Genomic DNA, 22,520 nt, shown 5'->3' with positions numbered 1-22,520 from the left:
CAATTCAGCTCTTGTTGAACACACTTATTAGCTGTAAACGTTTTTTTTCATAAATTCCTTGGGGTTTGCTATGCAGATAATCATGTCATCTGCAAATAAGGGCAGTTTCATTTATAATTTTTTCTATTTTATTTCCTTTTCTTGCCCTATTGTACTTGCTAGAATTTCCAGCATCATGTGTAATAAGACTGATGAGAATAAACAGTTATTGCCTTGTTCCTGATCAGCATTCGATCTTACTCCATTAGATGTAATGTTAGCTGTAGGGTTTTTTTCTTTTTTTTTTTTTTTAGGTGCTTTTTATCAAGTTGAGGAAATTCTCTATTCTTGATTTTTGAGGGATTTTATCATGAATAATTGTTGAATTTTGTCAGAAGCCTCTTCTGCATTAATTGATTTGACCATGCAGTTTTTCTTTTTAGCCTGTTAATATGGTGCATCACATTGAGGTTCTAATCTTGAACTAGCTTTGCATTCCTGGAATAAATTACACTTATCTGTGTTGTATAATTCTTTTTATATGTTGCTGAATTTTATTCACTAATATTTTGTTAAGAATGTTTACATTTGGTTGGGTGCGGTGGCTCACGCCTGTAATCCTAGCACTTTGGGAGGCTGAGATGGGTGGATCACCTGAGGTCGGGAGTTTGAGACCAACCTGACCAACATTGAGAAACCCCATCTCTACTAAAAATACAAAATTAGCCAGGTGTGGTGGCGCATGCCTATAATCCTAGCTACTTGGGAGGCTGAGGCAGGAGAATTGCTTGAACCTGGGAGGCGGAGGTTACAGTGAGCCCAGATGGCGCCATTGCACTCCAGCTTGGGCAACAAGAGCGAAACTCTGTCTCAAAAAAAAAAAAAAAAAAAAAAAAAGGAATGGGTACATCTGTATTAATGAAGGCTGTTGGTCTATAGTTTTCCTTTTTTGGGTTCTGTGTCTGGTTTTGATATCAGAGTACCATAGCACTAACTTCATAAAATGAATTGAGATGTGTTCCCTCTTCTAGAAAAGAGTGTGTAGAATTTTAAAGATTCTTTAAACATTTGGTAAAATTCTCTGGTGGAAAGCATCTGGACCTGGAGATTTCTTTTTGGGGGAATTTTAAGATTGCTAACTCAATTTCCTTAATTGTTATAGGGCTATTCAAATTATCTGTTTCATATTGAGTGAGTTGTGGTAGCTTGTATTATTTGAGGAAGTGGTCCATTTTATCTAAGTTGTCAAATTTATATGCCTACAGTTGTTCATAGTATTTCCTTTTTATCCTTTGGATGCCTGTAGGGTCTGTAGTGATATCCTGTTTTATTCCTGATATTGATAATTCTTGTCTTCCCTCTTGTTTCTTTGTCAATCTGGCTAGAGGCTTTTCAGTTGTATTGATCTTTTCAAATAACCAGTTCTTTGCTTCATTTATTTAATTTTTTCTGCATTTTTATGTTTTTATTTTCATTGATCTCTTCTCTAACCTTTATTATTTCATTCCTTTTACTTGGGTTAATTTTGTTCTTTTTCTAGGTTCTTGAGGTGGGAACTTACTACAGATTATTGATTTGAGACTGTCTTTTTTCATGTGTACCTTTGGTGTTCAGAATTTCTCTCAGCACTGCTTTAGCTATGCCCCACAGATTTTTGTTATGTTGTATTTTCAACATATTTTATATGCTAGTTAAAGGATTTTTATGATGGCTGCTTTATTTATTTATTTATTTAGAGACAGGGTCTTGCTCTGTTGCCCAGGCTGGAGTATGGTGGTGTGATTGCAGCTCACTGTAACCTCCAACCTCTGGGCTCAGGCGAGCCTCCTGAGTATCTGGGACTACCAGTATGAGCCACCATGCCTGTCTAATTTTTTAATTTTTATTTTTGTAGAGATGGGGTCTCAGTATGTTGCCCAGCCTTGGTGGCTGCTTTAAAGTCTTTGTAAGATCATTTTAACATCTCTACTTTATGTTGGAATCTGTTGATGTTTTTTTCCCCATTCTGTTTCAGATCTTCCTGGTTCTTGATATGGGGTGATTTATTTTTTTTTAGTGGATGCATGGATTTTGAGAGGTTGTTATGAGACTCTAGGTTTTTTTTTGAGACGGGCTTTCACTGTCACCCAGGCTGAAGTGCGGTGGCACCATCGTGGCTCACTGCAGCCTTGACCTCCCAGGCTCAGCAGTCCTCCCACCTCAGCCTCCTGAATACCTGGGATTACAGGTGTGTGTCACCACACCTGGCTGATTTTGTGGTTTTTTTTTTTTGTGAAGACGGGGTTTCACTATGTTGCCCCGGGCTGGCCTTGAACTCCTGACCTCAAGCAATCCACCCACCCTGGCCTCCGTATAGTGCTGAGATTACAGGCATGTGCCACTCCATATAGTGCTAAGATTACAGGCATGTGCCGTATAGTGCTGAGATTACAGGCATGTGCTTAGCCAAGATGGTAGATTTTACTTAATCTTAACTGGGTTTCTCTGACACTGGCCCATCAGGAGAAGGAGGTACTCTGGTACTGTTGTGTGCAAGTAGAAGTTCTGGCTTTCCAGTAGGTCTCCACTGAAACCAGGGGGAGGGGAGAAGGAGTATATGGTCCCATTACTGCTGTACCATGGTGAAAGTCCTGTTGTTCCACTAGGCCTCCTGTGATACAGCCCAGTGGTGAGTGTTTCTTTATTGCTGAGTGGGATTGGAAGTCTAGGTTCCCTACTTTGTTTTCTCTGACACTGCTCTGGTAGGGATGTTGGGCTCCACATTACAGTACTGTGAGGGTGGAAGTCTAGGCTTACTGTTTTCTTTGCTGGTGTGGGTGTGGCAGAAGATTTTTTCGATGGTGTTTGGCTGGAGCAGAGCTGTTTTTGTGTAAAATGTTTTCCGTTTTGCTGTTATAATAGGAAAATCATTACCTATATTAAAATTTTAATATAATCATAAAAGCTCTATCACACCTAAAAAAGTTAACTATGACTCTTGGTTATCTGAAGCCCAGTCCATGTTCAGTAGCCCATGTTTCCTCAAAAATGTCTGTATAGTTAGTCTTCAAAATAGAATCCAACAATGTCCACACATGACTTTTGATAAACAGTCTCTTAAGTGCCCCCCCCCCCACTTTTTTCCCATGCAGTTTATTTGTTGAGAAGACTGTGTCACATGGATTTTAGAATTTGTCTCATTTCACTTGGCTAATTCAGCCCTCATGATGTGATTCCCAAGGAATGTTTTATTGATTGTTGATTGTGCATTTCTGTTGCATCACATTAGGAGACAAATAATGTCACATTATTCACTAATAATAGTTACTTAGAACCATCATTTCATCAGGTTGCAAAGTTGCGAATGTCTAATTCTTTCAGTCTTTCTGAATTTATTAGGTGTGATAGAGCTTTCAGTCTTTCTGGAAGAATTAGAAATTCTTCATTTACTATTTATTATTCTTTAACAGTGGTTCTCAAAAGTATTGTTCCCAGGCTGCCAGCATCAGTATCACTCGAGAACTTACTGAAAATGCAAATTCGTGAGTCCTTCCCCAGACAGAAACTATGTAAGCAGTGACCAGTACTGTGTTTTAACAAGCTTTCTTGGTGATTCCGAGGCACACTGGAATTTGAATACCTGTTCTACCAGAGCTTTCCTTCATCAGCCTTTGGTTATTCTGAAATACAGTACATATTAGGAAAAGCAGGGTAATTTTTTCCCTTTGTCAATTGAGTTAGTTTTTTTGCGACCTCTATTTTTTAATATATATTTTTATTTTTGAGACGGAGTATTGCTCTGTCACCCAGGATGGAGTGCAGTGGTGCGATCTTGGCTCACTGCAACCTCCACCTCCCAGGTTCAAGTGATTCTCATGCCTCAGCCTCCTGAGTAGCAGGGATTACAGGCATGCACCACCACGTCTGGCTAATTTCTGTATTTTTAGTAGAGACAGGGTTTCTTCATGTTGTCCAGGCTCATCTTGAACTCCTGACCTCAAGTGATCCACCCACTTTGGCCTCCCAAAGTGCTGTGATTATAGGCATGAACCACCATGCCTGGCCTATTTTTTTTTAAAGTTATCATTTTGAACTCATGGATTTTTATATGTTTGTGTTTCAGACTATTTATTTTTGATGCCCTTTTGTCAGTGGCAGCCTCTTGGAAGATTGCTTGTGTCCTTTGGATACAATTGCAGTTTTTAAAATCACTTTTATCCTTTCCAGTGTGCCAAGGTGTCCTTGGTACATTTTGTGCATTTCCTGCTTTTATTTGCCAGAGAACGTGAGACTTGACTTGCTTTTATTTAGTTATTTTATTTTTTATATTTTTTGATACTGAGTCTCGCTCTGTTGTCCAGGCTGGAGTGCGGTGGTGTCATCTTGGCACACTGTAACCTCCACCTCCTGGGTTCAAGTGATTCTTGTGCCTCAGCTTCCTGAGTAGCTGGGATTACAGGCATGCACCACCGTGCCTGGCTAATTTTTGTATTTTTAGTAGAGATGGGGTTTCACCATGTTGGCCAGGCTGGTCTCGAACTCCTGTCCTCTGGTGATCCACCCGTCTCTGCCTCCCAAAATGCTGGGATTACAGGTGTGAGCTTCTGTGCCCGGCTTTGATCTGCTTTTATTAATGAAATGTTTTTTAGGGACCACAGTGTGGGGCTTGAGAGTGCTGATTGATTTCACTGTAATTTACATTTAATTACAGTTTCCCTTTGAACAATATGGGTTTGAACTGCCCAGGTCCACTTCTATGTGAATTTTTTTCAGTAAAAGTTACATGAGTGTGTCTGCCTTCCTTTCTACCTCCTTCACCCCTTCTGCCTTTGACATTCCTGAGACAGCAAGACCAACCGCTCCTCTTCCCCTTCTTCCTCCTTAGCCTATTCAACATTAAAATGACAAAGAGAAAACCTTTTTGATGAAAACACCTCCACTTAATAATAAATGTTTTCTTTCTATGATTTTCTTAACATTTTCTTTTCTCTAGCTTACTTTAGTGTCAGAATACAGTATATAGTTTATATAACATACAAAATATGTGTTATTTATGTTATCAGTAAAGTTTCTGCTCAGTGATTGTTAGTAGTTAAGTTTTTTGGGAGTCAGAAGTTATACATGGGTTTTTTACTGCACAGGGCGTTGGCCCCCTTTACCCCCCATTGTTGAAGGGTCAACTGTACTGTAATAATTGTTTCGTTGGTAAAATGAGGATAACTTACCTTGTAGGGTTGTTTTGAAGGTTAAATGAGATACATAATAAACTTAGAACAGTGCTCAGGTCATAAAAATTGTAGTCAATATTATTTCTTTCAATTTATTTGTAAAACAAAAAAGTTTTAGTCTCAATTTCATTCTAGAAGTGTAATGTGAATAAATGGGTGGTGTATATTCTTCCATAACTGTTCCAGTTGACAGTGTATTTTACAGTGGTCTAATGGTCCAGGATGAAGTTTATTCTTCTTAGGACTTTTATAATTCATTTGTTGCATATACTGAAATTGAAGGTTTAAAAATTATTTTTTTCACAAAAATTTCTCAGGAATTGGCATTTCCTTGGCCTTTTAGAATGGAAAAGATGTTCCTTTGCTTGGACCTGGGAGTTCTTTTGTTCTCCTTAACCAAGCATTGATACAGGAGAAGCCATGGATAAATGCACCTACAGGACAAAGTCAGTTGGTGGAGTACCAGGCCAGCACTATGCTGAAGCCATTTTCAACATGTAGGCTCAGATTAATAATATATAATTTATATGTTTCTCTTTTATAACTTAATTCTTTGTTGGTAACTCCCCTTCTTCCCCACCCCTGATTCTTCTTGATCTTTCCCAAAGATATAGTTATTGTTTACTGTGTTTGTGTGTGTGTGTAACTTAATACTATGTCTTTGATATTTTTCCATATCAGTACATCAATTGCTTTCATTTTTGAACAGCTGCAGAATATTGTGTAGATTGTATGGATGTGCCATGGTTTATTCAGTTCTTTCTTGATGCTGTCATGAATATCCTTAATGATTTCTTTGTGCATTTATGAGAAATATATCCATAGGATAAATTCTTAGAAGTAAAATGTGCAAGGTGAAGAAGGTATGTGCATTTATGTTTTCTGATAGATATTGCCAAGTTGTTTTTCTGAGAGGTTATTTATGATTTAACCACCAGTGTCTGAAGGTATCTAAATTTGGTCATCTCACCCATACTTTTGTCAATTTTAGTTGGTGTCAGACTTTAGTCTTGGTCACTCTAGTAGGTTGAAAATGGTATTTGGTTTTAATTCTTTTTTTTTTTTTTTTTTGGAGACAGGGTCTCAGTCTGGCCCAGGCTGGAGTGCAGTGGCGCGATCTCGGCTCACTGCAAGCTCTGCCTCCCAGGTTCACACCATTCTCCTGCCTCAGCCTCCCGAGTAGCTGGGACTACAGGCGCCCGCCACCACGCCTGGCTAATTTTTTGTATTTTTAGTAGAGACGGGGTTTCACTGTGTTCGCCAGGATGGTCTCGATCTCCTGACCTCATGATCCACCCGCCTCGGCCTCCCAAAGTGCTGGGATTACAGGCGTGAGCCACCGCGCCTGGCCGGTTTTAATTCTTTAACATTTGTGTTTCTTTGTACTTCCTGTGCACATGTCTTGACTGTTTTTCTATAGGTTATTGCTTTGTAAGAACTGTAGAGTGAAGGAAGGAAAATGAAAATAGTTGAACTCAATACATTTTAAAAACGTATGAATAGAGTGCTAAGGAAGTTTGTCTTTCATAATCTGAATTAAAAATTGTTGAGGTTTCTGACAGCAGTGTAATTTTACATGTGTTCCCCTCTCTGCTGTGCTGGCTGAGGTTAATGATCAGAAACTAAGTTACTGGGACAAGTAATTAAAGCCACAAGTCTAGGCCAAAATGTATTCAGTAAATGTCAATCAAATTAGGAGCTAGCTGTTGGGTTTGATTCTGGTAGATTTGACAGTCATTGCTCTCAATGGAACTTAGTTTAGTTGTGAAGCACTACATGAAATAAAAATAATTATAGTTAGGGTAGATGTGCCATAGGAATAGTATGGAGTGCTATGAAAGCATCTCAGGGCTGCCTAACCTATGTGGGCTCGTTGGTCAGGGAAAACTGGAGGAACCCATTTAACTGAGGTCGGAAGTATGGTAGGAGTTGGGGAACTTGGAGGATAGTGTTGGAAAAGAGTAGTGTAAATGGTGGAGATCTCTTTGTTTAAGGCCTTTGGTTCATATTAAGGATTTTAAAATGTTGTTTGGAGAACAATAGAAAATCTTTAAGGGCTTGTAAGCAAGAATTGACAGGATCAATCCCTACTGTGTAATTTGAAATGTGAACCTGAACTCTCCCAAGGAATAGGCTGCCAAATCTGAGACCTCCTGGCAGTAGTACAGAAGTACATCACCTTTACCCACTTTTCACCCACCTCTGCTGTGGAGAAGCAGCCAGCTGTGTCTGACTGAACTCTTTGTCCTGTCTGGGACAGATAGAATCCATTGAAGAATCATCTGTTGATGATATGCTTTCTGTGGCAAAGATGTTGACTAACTTAAAGCAGTTTTTGGCTTACAACCACCTATCCATCCATAGGAACATGTCTTCCCCACAATGCCACAGGCAGAAGGAAAAGTCTTGAAGTTGTTAGAATCTATAGGTTTTGGAAACAGGTTCAGAGAAACACTCTCAGGATACAAGTCTACACAGCACAGACCTTTCATTTTTGCCTCAGAAAATGCTGATTTCCACAAATGTGTGTTTTTAATTTGTTGCAGTACATTTTTAAAATGAATGCTTAGGTATAAAATTATCTCAGGGTTAAGGAACTGAATTAGATCTATCTCCATGCTTTTCTGAACTAAAAGAAACAGGGTTTAGTTGGGAGAGAATCTAGTAAGTTGGAGATAGGCCTGCTGTGGGGAGAGGGATTACTGCAGTAGGACTTAAGATAGCATGAGGATACCAAAGAATTCGGAGAAAAGGGTTCTATAAGATGGAAGAGAAGTTTAGGGCCTTTTAAAAGCCATACATAAGAGGAAGTGCTACATAATTAACTCCTTGGTTTCAGGAGAGATACGTGGGGATTATTAATGAAAAATTTTTATTATTTTTTAAAATTTTTATAAATGGAGCCGGTGTAGGTGATAATTGAGAAAACCTGAAGATTATCCAGAAAGTTAGGAACAGGTTCCTTTTGATTAATTGTTTTAGTATATTTGAGACTATGCAGAAAACCTTTCTTCAATTCTCATTTGAATTTCACTCAACTTCAGGAATACTTAATGTAGTAGTATTCTGCATTAAACTCTAATGTGGAATTCTTTTTTTTCACCTGAAATTGAGCAGTGTTTCTAGTTCATTCTGAAAGACAATTACTGTAAAGAACTATTTAATTCTAGAAGGTGTAGTAAATATTTTCTTGTTAATTGCTTCCTTTTAGAGTGGAGGTACAACAAATGAGAAATTCCAATTGGAGATTTTGTCAAACAGGAATTTACTGTAAGTGAATAAAAACACTTTTCTTCTATGTAAGTACCACTTGCCTAAAAAGCTTAGAAATTTTTAGGGGTGATTAGATGTGGGCAAGGAGGTACTACATAGAAAAATGAAAGGCAAAATTCCTGTGATCACAACTCTAGTTTTGAATTCTTTCTTCTTTCATTGCCTATTGCAGTATTCTTAGTGCTCAGTGTTACCTACTTCTAGTTTTCCTAATGTACCTCAGGGTATCCCATTCGCCCCTGCACCCAAATTAAAAGTTCAGTACTTCTCTTTTTGTTTACAAAATGAAGCTGAAACACTTGTTAGCTTGGTATTTAGTTTAAGTCTTCCCTTCTTTCCAGCTTTACACTTCATTATTCCCTCATATATAGTGTACAGTGCATTCATTAGGTCATGAGCAGAGCTTCTTTCTGCCAAGAATATTCTTTTCACTAATGTTTCTTAACACATTTACACATATGGCTTAAGTAGGCTTTTATCAACCTGACTGTTGAGTCGTCTTTTATTCCTGGTAGCTAATGTGGTGTCTGTGAATGGTAGATACCAAGTAATTATTTGTTGACTGTATGAGTGGCATGAGATCTTAATCATTTATAATTATCCTTTAGTTAAATGCATTTATAGTTCTGTCTAACTCAAACTTCGGGAAGATAATTAAATTACACTTAAAATTTGAGGATTTAATATGTGTATACTATATAAGCAGGATATATAGAATCTTTTTCTAGTCTGTAGTCATTCATTTTACCAGGGAAATAAATGAAGATGTCTAGTAATTGTTAATAAATCTTTAATAGATTTTTGTTTCAAAATGACTTTTCTCCTGATTTTCTTGTACAAGACCTGCAGTAATGCTCATTCCTCCCATTGATATGTATGTGTATGTATATGTACATGTGCATATATTTGTGTGTGTGTATATGTGCATGTGTTTCCTTATTCAGTTTCCTGCTGCTGCTTTCCATGTAGGTTTCCCTCGGAATGATGGTTCTTATGTTTATAGGTAACAGGATTTTAGCTGTTTATTGTATTTATCAGCATTGCCATCTACTGTAGTTTTAAATTCAGTCTTCATAAACCATGGATGATTAATTTAGATTATTATGATATTGTGCAGCATATAAAAATGAGTGCACATATGGTATGTACAATGTAAGAAAATAGGTAACACTTCTCCTACCACTTTCTACCATTATGAACAACTAAAACTATGAACTGATTATGAAGTAGTGGAACTAGAGATGACATTTTAATCCTTTCACTGAGTAAGTCTGTTTCATATTGTTTAATAGTCCAGACTCTGATTTCTTTTTGAAGCTTGGTAATCTTTTAGATGAATTGTTTGTGGTAGGTTATATAACTGTCTCCTGGTTATATGATGAACTGAACGTTTATTACCATGCCCCTTCTGGGGGATGTGCTCAACTTTTTAGGTAATTGTATTAGTCTCCTCTCACATTGCTATAAAGAACTGAGACTGGGTAATTTTTGAAGAAAAGAAATTTAATTGACTCACAGTTCTGCATTGCTGGGGAGGCCTCAGGAAACTTACAGTCATGGCACCCACCAGGCCCTTCCCCTGACATGTGGAGATTACAATTTGACACGAGATTTGGGTGGGGACACAGCCGAATGATACCATTCCACCTCTGGCCCCTCCCAAATCTCATGTCCTTCTTACATTTCAAAACCAATCATGCTTTCCCAATAGTCCCCCAGAGTCTTAACTCATTCTAGCATTAACTGAAAAGCCCAAGTCCAAAGTCTCACCTGAGATAAGGCAAGTCTTTTCCACCTATGAGCCTGTGAAATAAAAAACAAATTAGTTACTTCCAAGATACAACGGGGGTATCATAGGTATTTGGTAAATGCTCCTGTTCCAAAAGGGAGAAATTGGCCAAAACAAGGGGGGTATAGGCCCCATGCAAGTCCGAAACCCAGCAGGGCAGCCATTAAACTTTAAAGCTCCAAAATCACCTTTGACTCCCTGTCTCACATCCAGGGCACACTGATGCAAGGGGTGGGCTCCCACTGCCTTGGGCAGCACCTTCATGGGCTGATGTTGACTGCCTGTGGCTTTTCCAGGCACGAATGCAAGTTGTCTGTAGATCTACCATTCTGAGGTCTGGAGGACAGTAGCCCTCTTCTTGAACTCCACTAGGCAGTGCCTCATGGGGACCCCATGTGGGAGCTCCAATCCCACATTTCCCCTACGCACTGCCCTAGCAGAGATTCTCCATGAGGGCTCCGCCCCTGCAACAGACGTTTGCCTGGACATCCAGGTGTTTCCATATATCCTCTGAAATCTAGGTGGAGGTTCCCAAACCTGAATTATTGCCTTCTGTGCATCCACAGGCCTACCACCACATGGAAGCCACCAAGGCTTGGGGCTTGCACCCCCTGAATTTATGGCCCAAGCTGTGCCCTGGCCCTTTTTAGCCACGGCTAGAGCTGGAGCAGCTGGGATGCAGGGCACCAAATCGTGAGATTGCACAAAGCAACAAGGCCCTGGGCCTGGCTCAGGAAACCATTTTTTCCTCCTCGGCCTCTGGGCCTGTGATGGGAGAGCCTGCCATGAAGGTCTCTGACATGCCCTGGAGACATTTTCCCCATTGTCTTGGGGATGAACATTTGGCCCCTCGTTACTTGCAAATTTTTGTAGCCCACCTGGATTTCTCTTCAGAAAATGGGTTTTCTTTTCTGTTGTATCCTCAGGCTGCAAATTTTCCGAACTTTAATGTTCCATTTCTCTTTTAAACATAAGTTCCAATTCCAAACAATATCTTTGTGAATGCCTAAAACTGAATGCTTTTAAGAGCACCCAAGTCACTTTAATGCTTTGCTGGCCAGAAATTTCTTCCACCAGATACCCTAAATCATCTCTTTCAACCCCAAAGTTCCACAGATCTCTAGGGCAGGGGCAAAATGCTGCCAGTCTTGTTGCTAAAGCATAGTGAGAGTCACCTTTATTCCAGTTTCCAACAGGTTCCTCATCTCCATCTGAGACCACTTCAGCCTGGACTTCATTGTCTACTTCACTATCAGCATTTTGGTCAAAGCCATTCAACAGGTCTCTAGGAAGTTCCAAACTTTCCCACATCTTCCTGTTGTCTTCAGAGCCCTCCAAACTGTTCCAACCTCTGCCTGTTACCCAGTTCCAAAGTGGCTTCCACATTTTCAGGTATCTTTACAGCAGTGCCCCACTACTTGGTGCCAATTTACTGTATTAGTCTGTTCACATGCTGTTATGAAGAAATACCTGAGACTGGGTAATTTATAAAGGAAAGAGATTTAATTGACGCACAGTTCTTCAGGGCTGGGGAGGCCTCAGGAAACTTACAATCTGACAGAAGAGAAAGCAAACACGTCCTTATTCACATGGTGGCAGGAAGAAGTACAGAGTGAAGTTGGGGAAAGCCCTTTATAAAACCATTAGATCTCATGAGAACTCACTTACTAACATGAGAAAAACATGGAGGTTGCTGCCCCCATGATTCAATTATCTCCCACCTGGTTCCTCCTATGACATGGGATTATGGGAACCACAATTCAAGATTTGGGTGGGGAAACAGCCAAACCATATCACAAGTATGTATTATTTATGATTGTTTCTGTATTGGTGTGATATATTCATGGGGAGAAGAAATAAAGAAAAAAAAACTAACATTTTAGTGATGTGATCTATCATCTGCCAATTTGTATGGAACTTACAAACTCCTGATTGAACAGGAAAGGTTAATTTTAGTCTGTACTTAGCGTGGTCCCTGGTACATGGCAAACATTAATAAATGCTATTTAAATTGAATGGACGGTTTGGAAAACCGGTGTTTTTGGAAAGAACCCCATGAGCAACAGAAACATAGGAATTAACTAAGTCAGACCTGTCATTTAGTCTTAAATTCTTTGTTGCCAACAGTGGCATTTCTTTGCGGAATTATGAAATGGTTTGTTTTCCCTTTCTGTTAACTTTCTGTTTCTCTTTTAATAACAATTTATGGCTCTGTTATTTTTAAAAATATCAAAATTCATTTGGAAATTTTTTTGTGTGATTTTCTTGCATTGCTTGCTGTGATTACTGCCATTAATTATTTGCTGTATGTATAGGAACACATAATGGAAGGAAATTAAATGGAAGTAAATTTCTTTCCCTGAAAATTTAGGGAAGGGCATAAGTTGTGATGATTGCTGGGTGTTTTTCATATTTTTATTTGGTCCTACAAAGATAAAAGTGAAAATAGTATCTTGGTATTTGGACCCCATGCTCAATCTCCTCATATGGAATTTGTCCTTTGGAAAACACTGGTAAATATATTTTTTAAATCTTGTAAATTTTTATTTTAGTGTATATTGTAAAAGCAATTCTGAATTCTTTGAGAGATTAATATAATCCATGAATTTAAAAAACATTCCAGGGCCAGGCACAGTGGCTCACACCAGTAATCCCAGCACTTTGGGAGGCCTAGGTGGAAGGGTCACTTGAGCCCAGGAGTTCAAGACCAGCCTGGGCAACAAAGTAAGACCTTATCTGTACAAAAAATTTAAAAAATTAGCCAGGCATGGTGGCGTGTGCCTGTGGTTCCAGCTACTTGGGAAGCTGAGGCAGGAGGATTGCTTGAGCCCAGGAGGTTGAGGCTGCAGTGAGCCTTTAGTCTGGGAGACAGAGAGACCTTGTCTCAAAAAAAACAAAAAAAAAAACACCTTTTTTTGTTTTTGTGGTAATAAATATTATTTACCATCTTCATTTTTTCAGTGTACAGTCCAGTAGTGTTAAGTACATTGTTGTGTAGCCAGTTTCCAGAACTGTTCGTTTTGCAAAACTGAGACTCTACCCATGAATAATTTCCTATTCTCCTCCCATTCCCACAGTGTTTGGCAACTACCCTTCTACTCTTTTTTTCTATGAATTTGACTACCTCCAATAAGTAGAATCATACAGTGGTTTGTCTTTTTTCATGACTTGATTATTTCACCTGGCATGATGTCCTCGAGATTCATCCATGTTGTAACATGTGCCAACATTTCCTTCTTCTATAAGGCTGAATAATACTTTATTGAATATATAATTCACATTTTGTTTATTCATTGATCAGTGGGTTAGGTTGCTCTTAACTCTTGGCTATTGTGAATAATGCTGCTGCTAACATTGTAAAATATTTTTATTTCAGTTGCTACTTTTTGTTTTGCATTGTTTTATCTTTCTTCTTTTCAGTTGCTACTTTTGAGTCTCAAAAGGCTAACATGCCCTTTTAATTATGACAGGAAGCATGGTCTAGTTGTTAAGAGGGATTTGCTTGGCTGTTGGACTTTTTGGATTCCAATCCTGGCTTATCTCTTCCTCATTATTTCCCTGAGGGCAAATAATGTTTTTGACTTTGTTTGTTCAACTGCCAAATAGAGACATATTGTTAGGATTGAGATAATATATGTAAAGTGCTTGGAATACTGTGTAGCACATAGTAAAAGTGCAGTGAAAGGATTCTGTTTGTTCAGGTACCCATTCAAAAGTAATGCAGGCAATCTCCCAATTAGATAATACAAATTTGAGTTTCTAAACTCATTTGACACTGGGAAGGCAAAAATCTGGATTGAACAATACCAATCTATTTTGTGGGTGGGATTGAGAGGGCAGGGATGGGTACAAAAGAGACAGGACTGAATGTTAGGATAGGGTCCTGATATCTTAACCAGTTATACACTGGTTTATCTAACCAGACAAGGAGCCTGAAAACCAGAAGTTGGTCTCTGTTATAGCCATCTCTTCTTATCTGTATTCCATGCCAGCAACTTTCAAAATCATGAAAAGTGGTAGACAGCAATTTAAACAGACAAACCAGGTTATACAGTGGCATGGCACAGGTTTGTAAAGTTTGATCAGTTGTGACTTAGTATATGAGAAGGTTGGGCTTCTAGTTGCTCCTCGAGAATGATGTGAACTCAGAGGAGACTTTTTAATATGTCAAATGCTTAAATTTGTAAATTGAATACTTAACATCTAGAGGACCACATGTAGCCTGATCAAGATTTTTGTCTTAAATCCAATAAGATAGCCCACATCAATAGGATACTGCATAATTGGTCCTGACCATAAGTTTCCTACACCATTGTACTATGGATGCCACAAGGTATGATGCTTCTGAATATAACTGTACTACATTGAGTGATTCAAATTTAATTCTAGTAAAATATAAGAATAGTATAAAAGATTATGTTCAGCACTGTTTTCCTTATGTATAATCTTATTTGAGTCATATTCAGTAGTAGTATGCTATTTAACATTGTAACCAGTAAAAATGTACTGTGGCCCACAACTGTTGAAATCTTGTCTATTTCCTTAGAGAAATGACTACACCCACAGAGCATAGTGAGTAGGGGAATATTTTTGTCACAATGAATTCAGTTTAAAATTTATGGCCATGTAATCTAAAGACAGAAGCATCTAAACTTTTCCCATTTACTCTCCCTAGCAGTTAATCTGTTAGCTTGGCAAATATTTATTGCATAAACAAAAAATAGTAATTGATTGAAGGGACATCTCTTTCAACCTGTTTTACATTTCATGCTCTTCTGTTGTTTCATAATAACTTAATAATGATTTTGAATTAACATGTCTATTTAAACAATCCTAAATTCAATGTAGGATTTAGGTTGCCATCTTAATAACATGACCAATCACCATCTTATTTTAAATGACTATATTTCATATATTTTGTAATGGTTTTACTAAAATTTAATACAGGATAGAGTCACCGAGATGCATTTTTACATAGACATTAGTTGTTCTGGTGATTTTAGCAGCAGTGACTGGTTAGTTTGGTAGTGAAATGAGAGACTAGGGTTGAAATGATACATAAAGGTTAGTAGGGTTATTTTAGTTCTCAAAATGCTTAATTCAGGTATTGAGAAAGTTTGTCCAAGTAAAGATGTTTTAAGTAGATTTTTAACTTTTTCTTATTTTTCAGCCAAACCAAACAGGAAGCTTACTTTTCTCTACCTAGCCAATGATGTCATACAGAACAGCAAGAGGAAGGGTCCAGAGTTTACAAAAGATTTTGCACCAGTTATAGTGGAGGCTTTTAAGCATGTTTCAAGGTACGATCATTGTTTTGGGTGTTACGTAATCTGTTTTAAATGTACCATATGTCCTTTTGCTAAAATTTGCCTTAAGCTATTAAAATAAAAAGTAGGGAATATAGTTTTTTGATTCTTTTATTTGAAAAGACTTCCCTCTAAATGTATAAATGTATTAAATGCCTTCTGTGAAGGAAAAATATTTTTTGAACTGTTGCTAAGGTGGGCCTTCGGAGTACTTGGGTTACAGCTTTCCTTTAAGAGACCAGAACCAACTGCTATATTGGAATGAATTTCATTAAAAATGAATGAAGGTATTGACGTAAAAATTTGTGTGTTTATAAAGCTATCAATCTTGTAACGAATATTTCCATATACACTTAGTACTGTTTCTATTCTTTTTTTTTTTTTTTTTCTTGAGACAGAGTCTCACTCTTACCCAGGCTGGAGTACAGTGGTGCGATCTCGGCTCACTGCAACCTCTGGTGCTTGGGTTCAAGCGATTCTCCTACCTCAGCCTCCCAAGTAGCTGGAATTACAGGTGCCTGCCACCGTGCCTGGCTAATTTTTGTGTTTTTAGTAGAGACAAGGTTTCACCATCTTGGCCAGGCTGGTCTTGAACTCCTGACCTTGTGATCCACGTGCCTCGGCCTCCCAAAGTGCTGGGATTACAAACGTGAGCCACCACATCTGGCCTGTTTCTTTTCTTTACTTGTCCTCTGGGTAATTTTGTACATCGCATGTATTTGGTTATTCTCCACACTGTAATGACTTACAGTTTTATGCTCCAGTCCAGATTTTTTTTTGTTCCAAACCTGTGTGCCCAATTGCCTTTTGACATTTTTACTTGTATGCATCTCAAACATTTCAGACTCACTGTGTCTGATACAGAACTCATTATGTCCTTGTTTCCCACCATACTTGTCCCTCCTGTAGGTTTTATACTCTGTGAATGGCAACTCGATCTATCCAGATGCCTATGCAAGAAATTGTGTTATCTTTAAACTCTTCTTTCTCCTTCAGTCCTCATATCTCATATAGTACACATTGACTCGGTTCTTTGGATTTCTTTCCCTTTTAGTTACCATAATGTATTTTCGGTATAATTTCAATGCCCTTTAGTATTGTTTAATTTCTTTAGAAAACTAGACAGAGTTGAGAGCTGGTCATAATACTTCCTTGCCTTTGAGTGGTTCCCATTTGTTTTAGAGTTGAAGTCTAAAGTCCTGAGCAAGACTTAAGATGTTCCTTCGTGGCACTGCCTATCTCCCCAGACTCCTGTCTCACATTTATTCCACACAGTCTATAGTCTACAGTTTAAGCTAAATTAACCTTTTTTAGTTCTTTCAGCCTTAAGTCTTCTATATATGTTGCCCCTCCCTAGAATTCAGTAAAACATTTATTGGCTGCCTACTATATGCAAAACCCTGAGTAGTAGTGACCAAGACAAAGTTTTGTTCTACTGGAGCCTACATTTCATTGGATGACAAAATTAATAAGTAGATAGACAAGTGAATGCATAATGTCAGATGACAAATGCTAGCAAGAAATACAAAGCAGGGAAGGAACTAGATGGTATGAGGGTGCTCAGTTACGTGATGAGATAAAGAACAACTATTTGGGGAAGGTGGCATTTGAACAAAGACTAAAGGAAGGGATGAAATGAGTCATTTGACTAGGCAGAAAGGATTCTAGGTAGAGAGAATATGTGGCCGAAAAAATGAGATAGCTTATATGCTGGACATGTTTGAGGACCTTAGCAAGGAGATTTGTATGGTATTAGGTATTAGGGAGTGTGTACTGAGGGATTGCCAGAAAGCAGAGCATGTGGGCCTTGTGGCCCAGAGTAAGGATTTTGGTTTTATTCTTGATGTGATTGGTAGCTCTTGGAGGATCAAGAGCTGTATAATCTGATTTACATTATTAGGATGCTTTGTACAGAATAGAGTAAAAGAGTAGAGGCTGGGAGAGCGTGAGAAGACTTTACAAAATTCCAAGCAAGAGATAATAGTGTTTCAGTCTACAGTGATAGCAATGAAGGAGGTAGGAAACAGTTGGGAGTAGTCTGTTTTTCATTTCCCCATATGTCTAGTCTTAAGATCTCAAATTAAATATCATTTCCTTAAATACTCTTCTGGATATCTCTTAAACTGGGCCAGGTCTGTCTTAAGCACTTTGTTCTCTTTTGTGATACTTATAAATAACAGCTGCCATAAGCTGCATTTGCATCTCCATGTCAAAGATAGTAACTGGATCAATAAGTATTTGTTGAATAAATTAAAAAAATAACCTATTAGAAATCTTCCTTAGCCCCATGTCCAGCCCCCATTAGGATAGGAAATCCCTAGTAGCCAGTACTAAAACTTTTACAGTTTAAACTTTTTTTGGTTGTGTAATATGTTTATAGAATGTTTAGTAGAAGCAAGCAGTGTGTCTAGATCACTTCACTTTTGAGCTGCTGGCCACATAGTGATGCTAAGTAGACATTTGGACAGTTTTTTCCAGGGAATGAATGTCTGATTATATTTAAAGTTACCATTACCTTTTCAATAGCACTATGCATTTTTACTGTTAACATTTTTCTTTTTTTATTTTTATGTTTTTTTTTTTTTTTAGTGAAACTGATGAAAGTTGTAAGAAGCACCTTGGAAGAGTGTTATCTATTTGGGAAGAAAGGTCTGTTTATGAAAATGATGTATTAGAACAACTTAAACAAGCTCTGTGTAAGTCTAGAATCCTGATCTCTTACCTCGATCTCTTCATTAAAATGTATTCTTTCATTAAAACTTAAATGTTCTTTCATTTCAGATGGTGATAAGAAGCCTAGGAAGCGAACTTACGAACAGATAAAGGTGGATGAAAATGAAAACTGTTCCTCTCTGGGATCTCCAAGTGAACCACCACAGGTAGAAATTTTACCCTGTTAAAAGAGTTACAAACTTTTACTTCATGTTGCCATCAAGCTTTATTAATTTCGTTTCACTTCTGTAAATTGATTTCTGTTATACTGTTGGGTACAAGAAAGAAACCACATGAATATCTCTTCCTCATTAACAAATTGCTTATGTTAAATTTAGTATGTTGTATATTGTATATTTTGCATAGAAATCATATTTTGTATAGAAAGAGGATTTTTAATTGCCAAATATGGTTAGATGTGAGATTTTAGCTATTTCAACTTTTAAAAATAAAACAAAACATGCCTATTTTGTTATATGATTTTTTTTTGAGACGGAGTTTCACTCTGGCCCCAGGGCTGGAGTTCAGTGGCACTGTCTTGGCTCACTGCAACCTCTGCCTCCTGGGTTCAAGCGATTCTCCTGCCTCAGCCTTCCAAATAGCTGAGATTACAGGCACAGGCCACCAAGCCCAGCTAATTTTTGTGTTTTTAATAGAGATGGGGTTTCACCATGTTGGCCAGGCTGGTCTTGAACTCCTGGCCTCAAGTGATCCTCCCGCCTTGGCCTCCCAAAATGCTGGGATTATAGGCATGAGCCACTGTGCCTGGCCCATGTATGATTTAAATACACTAAAATTTTCATTCTTGGACATAAACACTGCCCCTTTAAGTATTTTTGTTTTTAAATGTAAAAGGTAGTGTTAGAGTGGCCGGGCGCAGTGGCTCACGCCTGTAATCCCAGCACTTGGGAGGCCAAGGTGGTCGGATCACGAGGTCAGGAGATCGAGACCATCCTGGCTAATACGGTGAAACCCCGTCTCTACTAAAAAATACAAAAAAATTAGCTGGGCGTGGTGGCGGGCGCCTGTAGTCCCAGCTACTCGGGAGGCGAGGCAGGAGAATGGCGTGAACCCGGGAGGCAGAGCTTGCAGTGAGCCGAGATCGCACCACTGCACTCCAGCCTGGGCGACAGAGCGAGACTCCGTCTCAAAAAAAAAAAAAAGTAGTGTTAGAGTGATATATATGTGTTCATACATTTCTATGTAACTATATAGAACTATGTAGTTTTGTGGAAAAATAAGTTAGAATTATTATCTTAACACTCTGTGTCCTCCTACATGTTGGTATGGTATGGTATTCCTTAACCATCAGATTAATTCCAGAAAGACTTTTTTTTTTTTTTTTTTTAAATTAAGTGGGCATTGAGTCTTTAAGCTTCCTCCTTCTATGTTTCAAACATGTAGGGGGGACAGATAACGTGTAAAATGAGAAAATGAAGACATAACCATACTCTTAAGGCGAATGTATTTTCATGGGCTAGAAATTGTACACCTAACTTCATAGGTGAGACAAAACCTGGCTCCTGCTGAGCCCTGGTGCAGAAGCAGACATGGGGTTGCCAGAAATTAGTATCCTCTAAGGTCACAGGAACTCACAGTGCTCCGTGGGAGTTAGAGGACTGGACCCAAATTCACTGAATAAAATCAGAGGCTGGGAGAAGCTCTTTCCCCCATGAAGGTGAAAGAAAAATACAATCAATTACTACCTGTAACTGTGGATTTATGTTAGTCTCAGTACTGGAGAAGCAGAAGGAATCAGACCAAGGCCACGACCTGAGTCAACCTACCTGTTTGTTCAATGATAGGAATGCTGAAGCCCACTGGCCACTGTGGACAAGAGCTTGAATAGAAAAGTGATAAGAACGTAACATTTGGAACAACCAAACACTAAGATTTATGTCTCTTCCTATTTGGTAATAACTCATGACAGAAAATCATTTTTGGCTAAGAGCCTGATGATTCCATGAACAGTGTTTTACCTGAGTTCTAGATAAAGGATCTGGTCTCCTTCCGCTCTCCCTGATGAAAGGGTAACCACAGTTGCATATCTTAGGAGTATTTTTTTTTTTTTTTATTTATGAAGTATTTATTGATCATTCTTGGGTGTTTCTCGGAGAGGGGGATATGGGAGGGTCATAGGATAATAGTGGAGAGAAGGTCAGGAGATAAACACGTGAACAAAGGTCTCTGGTTTTCCTAGGCAGAGGTCCCTGCGGCCTTCTGCAGTGTTTGTGCCCCTGGGTACTTGAGATTAGGGAGTGGTGATGACTCTTAAAGAGCATGCTCCCTTCAAGCATCTGTTTAACAAAGCACATCTTGCACCGCCCTTAATCCATTTAACCCTGAGTTGACACAGCACATGTTTCAGAGAGCACAGGGCTGGGGGCAAGGCCATAGATCAACAGCATCCCAAGGCAGAAGAATTTCTCCTAGTCAGAACAAAATGGAGTCTCCTATGCCCACCTCTTTCTACACAGACACAGCAACAATCTGATCTCTCCTTCCTTTCCCCACACTTCCCCCACTTCTTTTCAACAAAACCGCCATCGTCCTCATGGCCGGCTCCCGATGGTCGCTGTCTCTTCGGAGCTGTTGGGTACACCTCCTAGACAGGGCGGCCGGGCAGGGGTGCTCCTCACCTCCCAGACAGGGCGGCCGGGCTGAGGCGCTCCTCACTTCCCAGACGGGGTGCCGGGCAGAAGCGCTCCTCACTTCCTCCCAGACAGGGTGGCAGCCAGGCAGAGGCGCTCCTCACCTCCCAGACGGGGCGGCTGGGCAGAGGCGCTCCTCACTTCCCAGAGGGGGTGGCCGGGCAGAGGCGCTCCTCACTTCCCAGACGGGGCGGCCGGGCAGAGATGCTCCTCACTTCCTCCCAGACGGGGTGGCAGCCAGGCAGAGGCGCTCCTCACCTCCCAGACAGGGCCGCTGGGCAGAGGCGCTCCTCACTTCCCAGACTGGGCGGCCGGGCAGAGGCGCTCCTCACTTCCCAGACGGGGTGGCCAGGCAGAGGCGCTCCTCACCTCCCAGAAGGGGTGGCGGCTGGGCAGAAGCGCTCCTCACTTCCCAGATGGGGCAGCCAGGCAGAGGTGCTCCTCACTTCCTCCCAGACGGGGTGGCGGCCAGGCAGAGGCACTCCTCACTTCCCAGACGGGGTGGCCGGGCAGAGGTGCTCCTCACTTCCTCCCAGACAGGGTGGCGGCCAGGTAGAGGTGCTCCTCACCTCCCAGACGGGGTGGCCAGGCAGAGGCGCTCCTCACTTCCCATATGGGGTGGCGGCCGGGCAGAGGCGCTCCTCACTTCCCAGATGGGGCAGCCGGGCAGAGGCGCTCCTCACTTCCTCCCAGACGGGGTGGCGGCCAGGCAGAGGCGCTCCTCACCTCCCAGACGGGGCGGCCGGGCAGAGGTGCTCCTCATCTCCCAGACGGGGTGGCCAGGCAGAGGCGCTCCTCACTTCCCATATGGGGTGGCGGCCGGGCAGAGGCTCTCCTCACTTCCCAGATGGGGCAGCTGGGCAGAGGGGCTCCTCACTTCCCATATGGGGTGGCGGCCGGGCAGAGGCTCTCCTCACTTCCCAGATGGGGCAGCTGGGCAGAGGCGCTCCTCACTTCCCATATGGGGTGGCCGCCGGGCAGAGGCGCTCCTCACTTCCCAGATGGGGCAGCCGGGCAGAGGCGCTCCTCACTTCCTCCCAGACGGGGTGGCGGCCAGGCAGAGGCGCTCCTCACCTCCCAGACGGGGCGGCCGGGCAGAGGTGCTCCTCATCTCCCAGACGGGGTGGCCAGGCAGAGGCGCTCCTCACTTCCCATATGGGGTGGCCGCCGGGCAGAGGCGCTCCTCACTTCCCAGATGGGGCAGCCGGGCAGAGGCGCTCCTCACTTCCTCCCAGACGGGGTGGTGGCCAGGCAGAGGCGCTCCTCACCTCCCAGACGGGGCAGCCGGGCAGAGGTGCTCCTCATCTCCCAGACGGGGCAGCCAGGCAGAGGTGCTCCTCACTTCCTCCCAGACGGGGTGGCAGCCGGACAGAGGCACTCCTCACCTCCCAGACGGGGCGACCGGGCAGAGGCGCTCCTCACTTCCCAGACTGGGCAGCCGGGCAGAGGCGCTCCTCACTTCCTCCCAGACGGGGCGGCAGCCAGGTAGAGGCCCTCCTCACCTCCCAGACGGAGCGGCCGGGCAGAGGCGCTCCTCACTTCCCAGACTGGGCAGCCGGGCAGAGGCGCTCCTCACCTCCCAGACAGGGTGGCCAGGCAGAGG

The 22,520-nt window shown here is 41.0% G+C and overlaps 1 protein-coding gene across 3 annotated transcripts in view; it reads left to right on the top strand.

Annotated features, from left to right (window-relative positions):
• Positions 1 to 22,520, top strand: part of RPRD1A (regulation of nuclear pre-mRNA domain containing 1A) — an 81,814-nt gene that overhangs the window by 18,387 nt on the left and 40,907 nt on the right. For all 3 annotated transcript variants that reach the window (XM_054461481.2, XM_063653599.1, XM_054461482.2), the window contains exons 2-4: positions 15,419 to 15,548; positions 18,144 to 18,250; positions 18,336 to 18,433. In XM_054461481.2, coding sequence (XP_054317456.1) covers positions 15,419 to 15,548; positions 18,144 to 18,250; positions 18,336 to 18,433 — 335 coding nt within the window. The remainder of the gene's footprint in view (positions 1 to 15,418; positions 15,549 to 18,143; positions 18,251 to 18,335; positions 18,434 to 22,520) is intronic.

Source organism: Pongo pygmaeus, chromosome 17, assembly GCF_028885625.2.
Source record: "Pongo pygmaeus isolate AG05252 chromosome 17, NHGRI_mPonPyg2-v2.0_pri, whole genome shotgun sequence".
In the NCBI taxonomy this organism is placed as follows: domain Eukaryota; kingdom Metazoa; phylum Chordata; class Mammalia; order Primates; family Hominidae; genus Pongo; species Pongo pygmaeus.
This window is presented reverse-complemented; position numbering and strand designations above follow the sequence as displayed.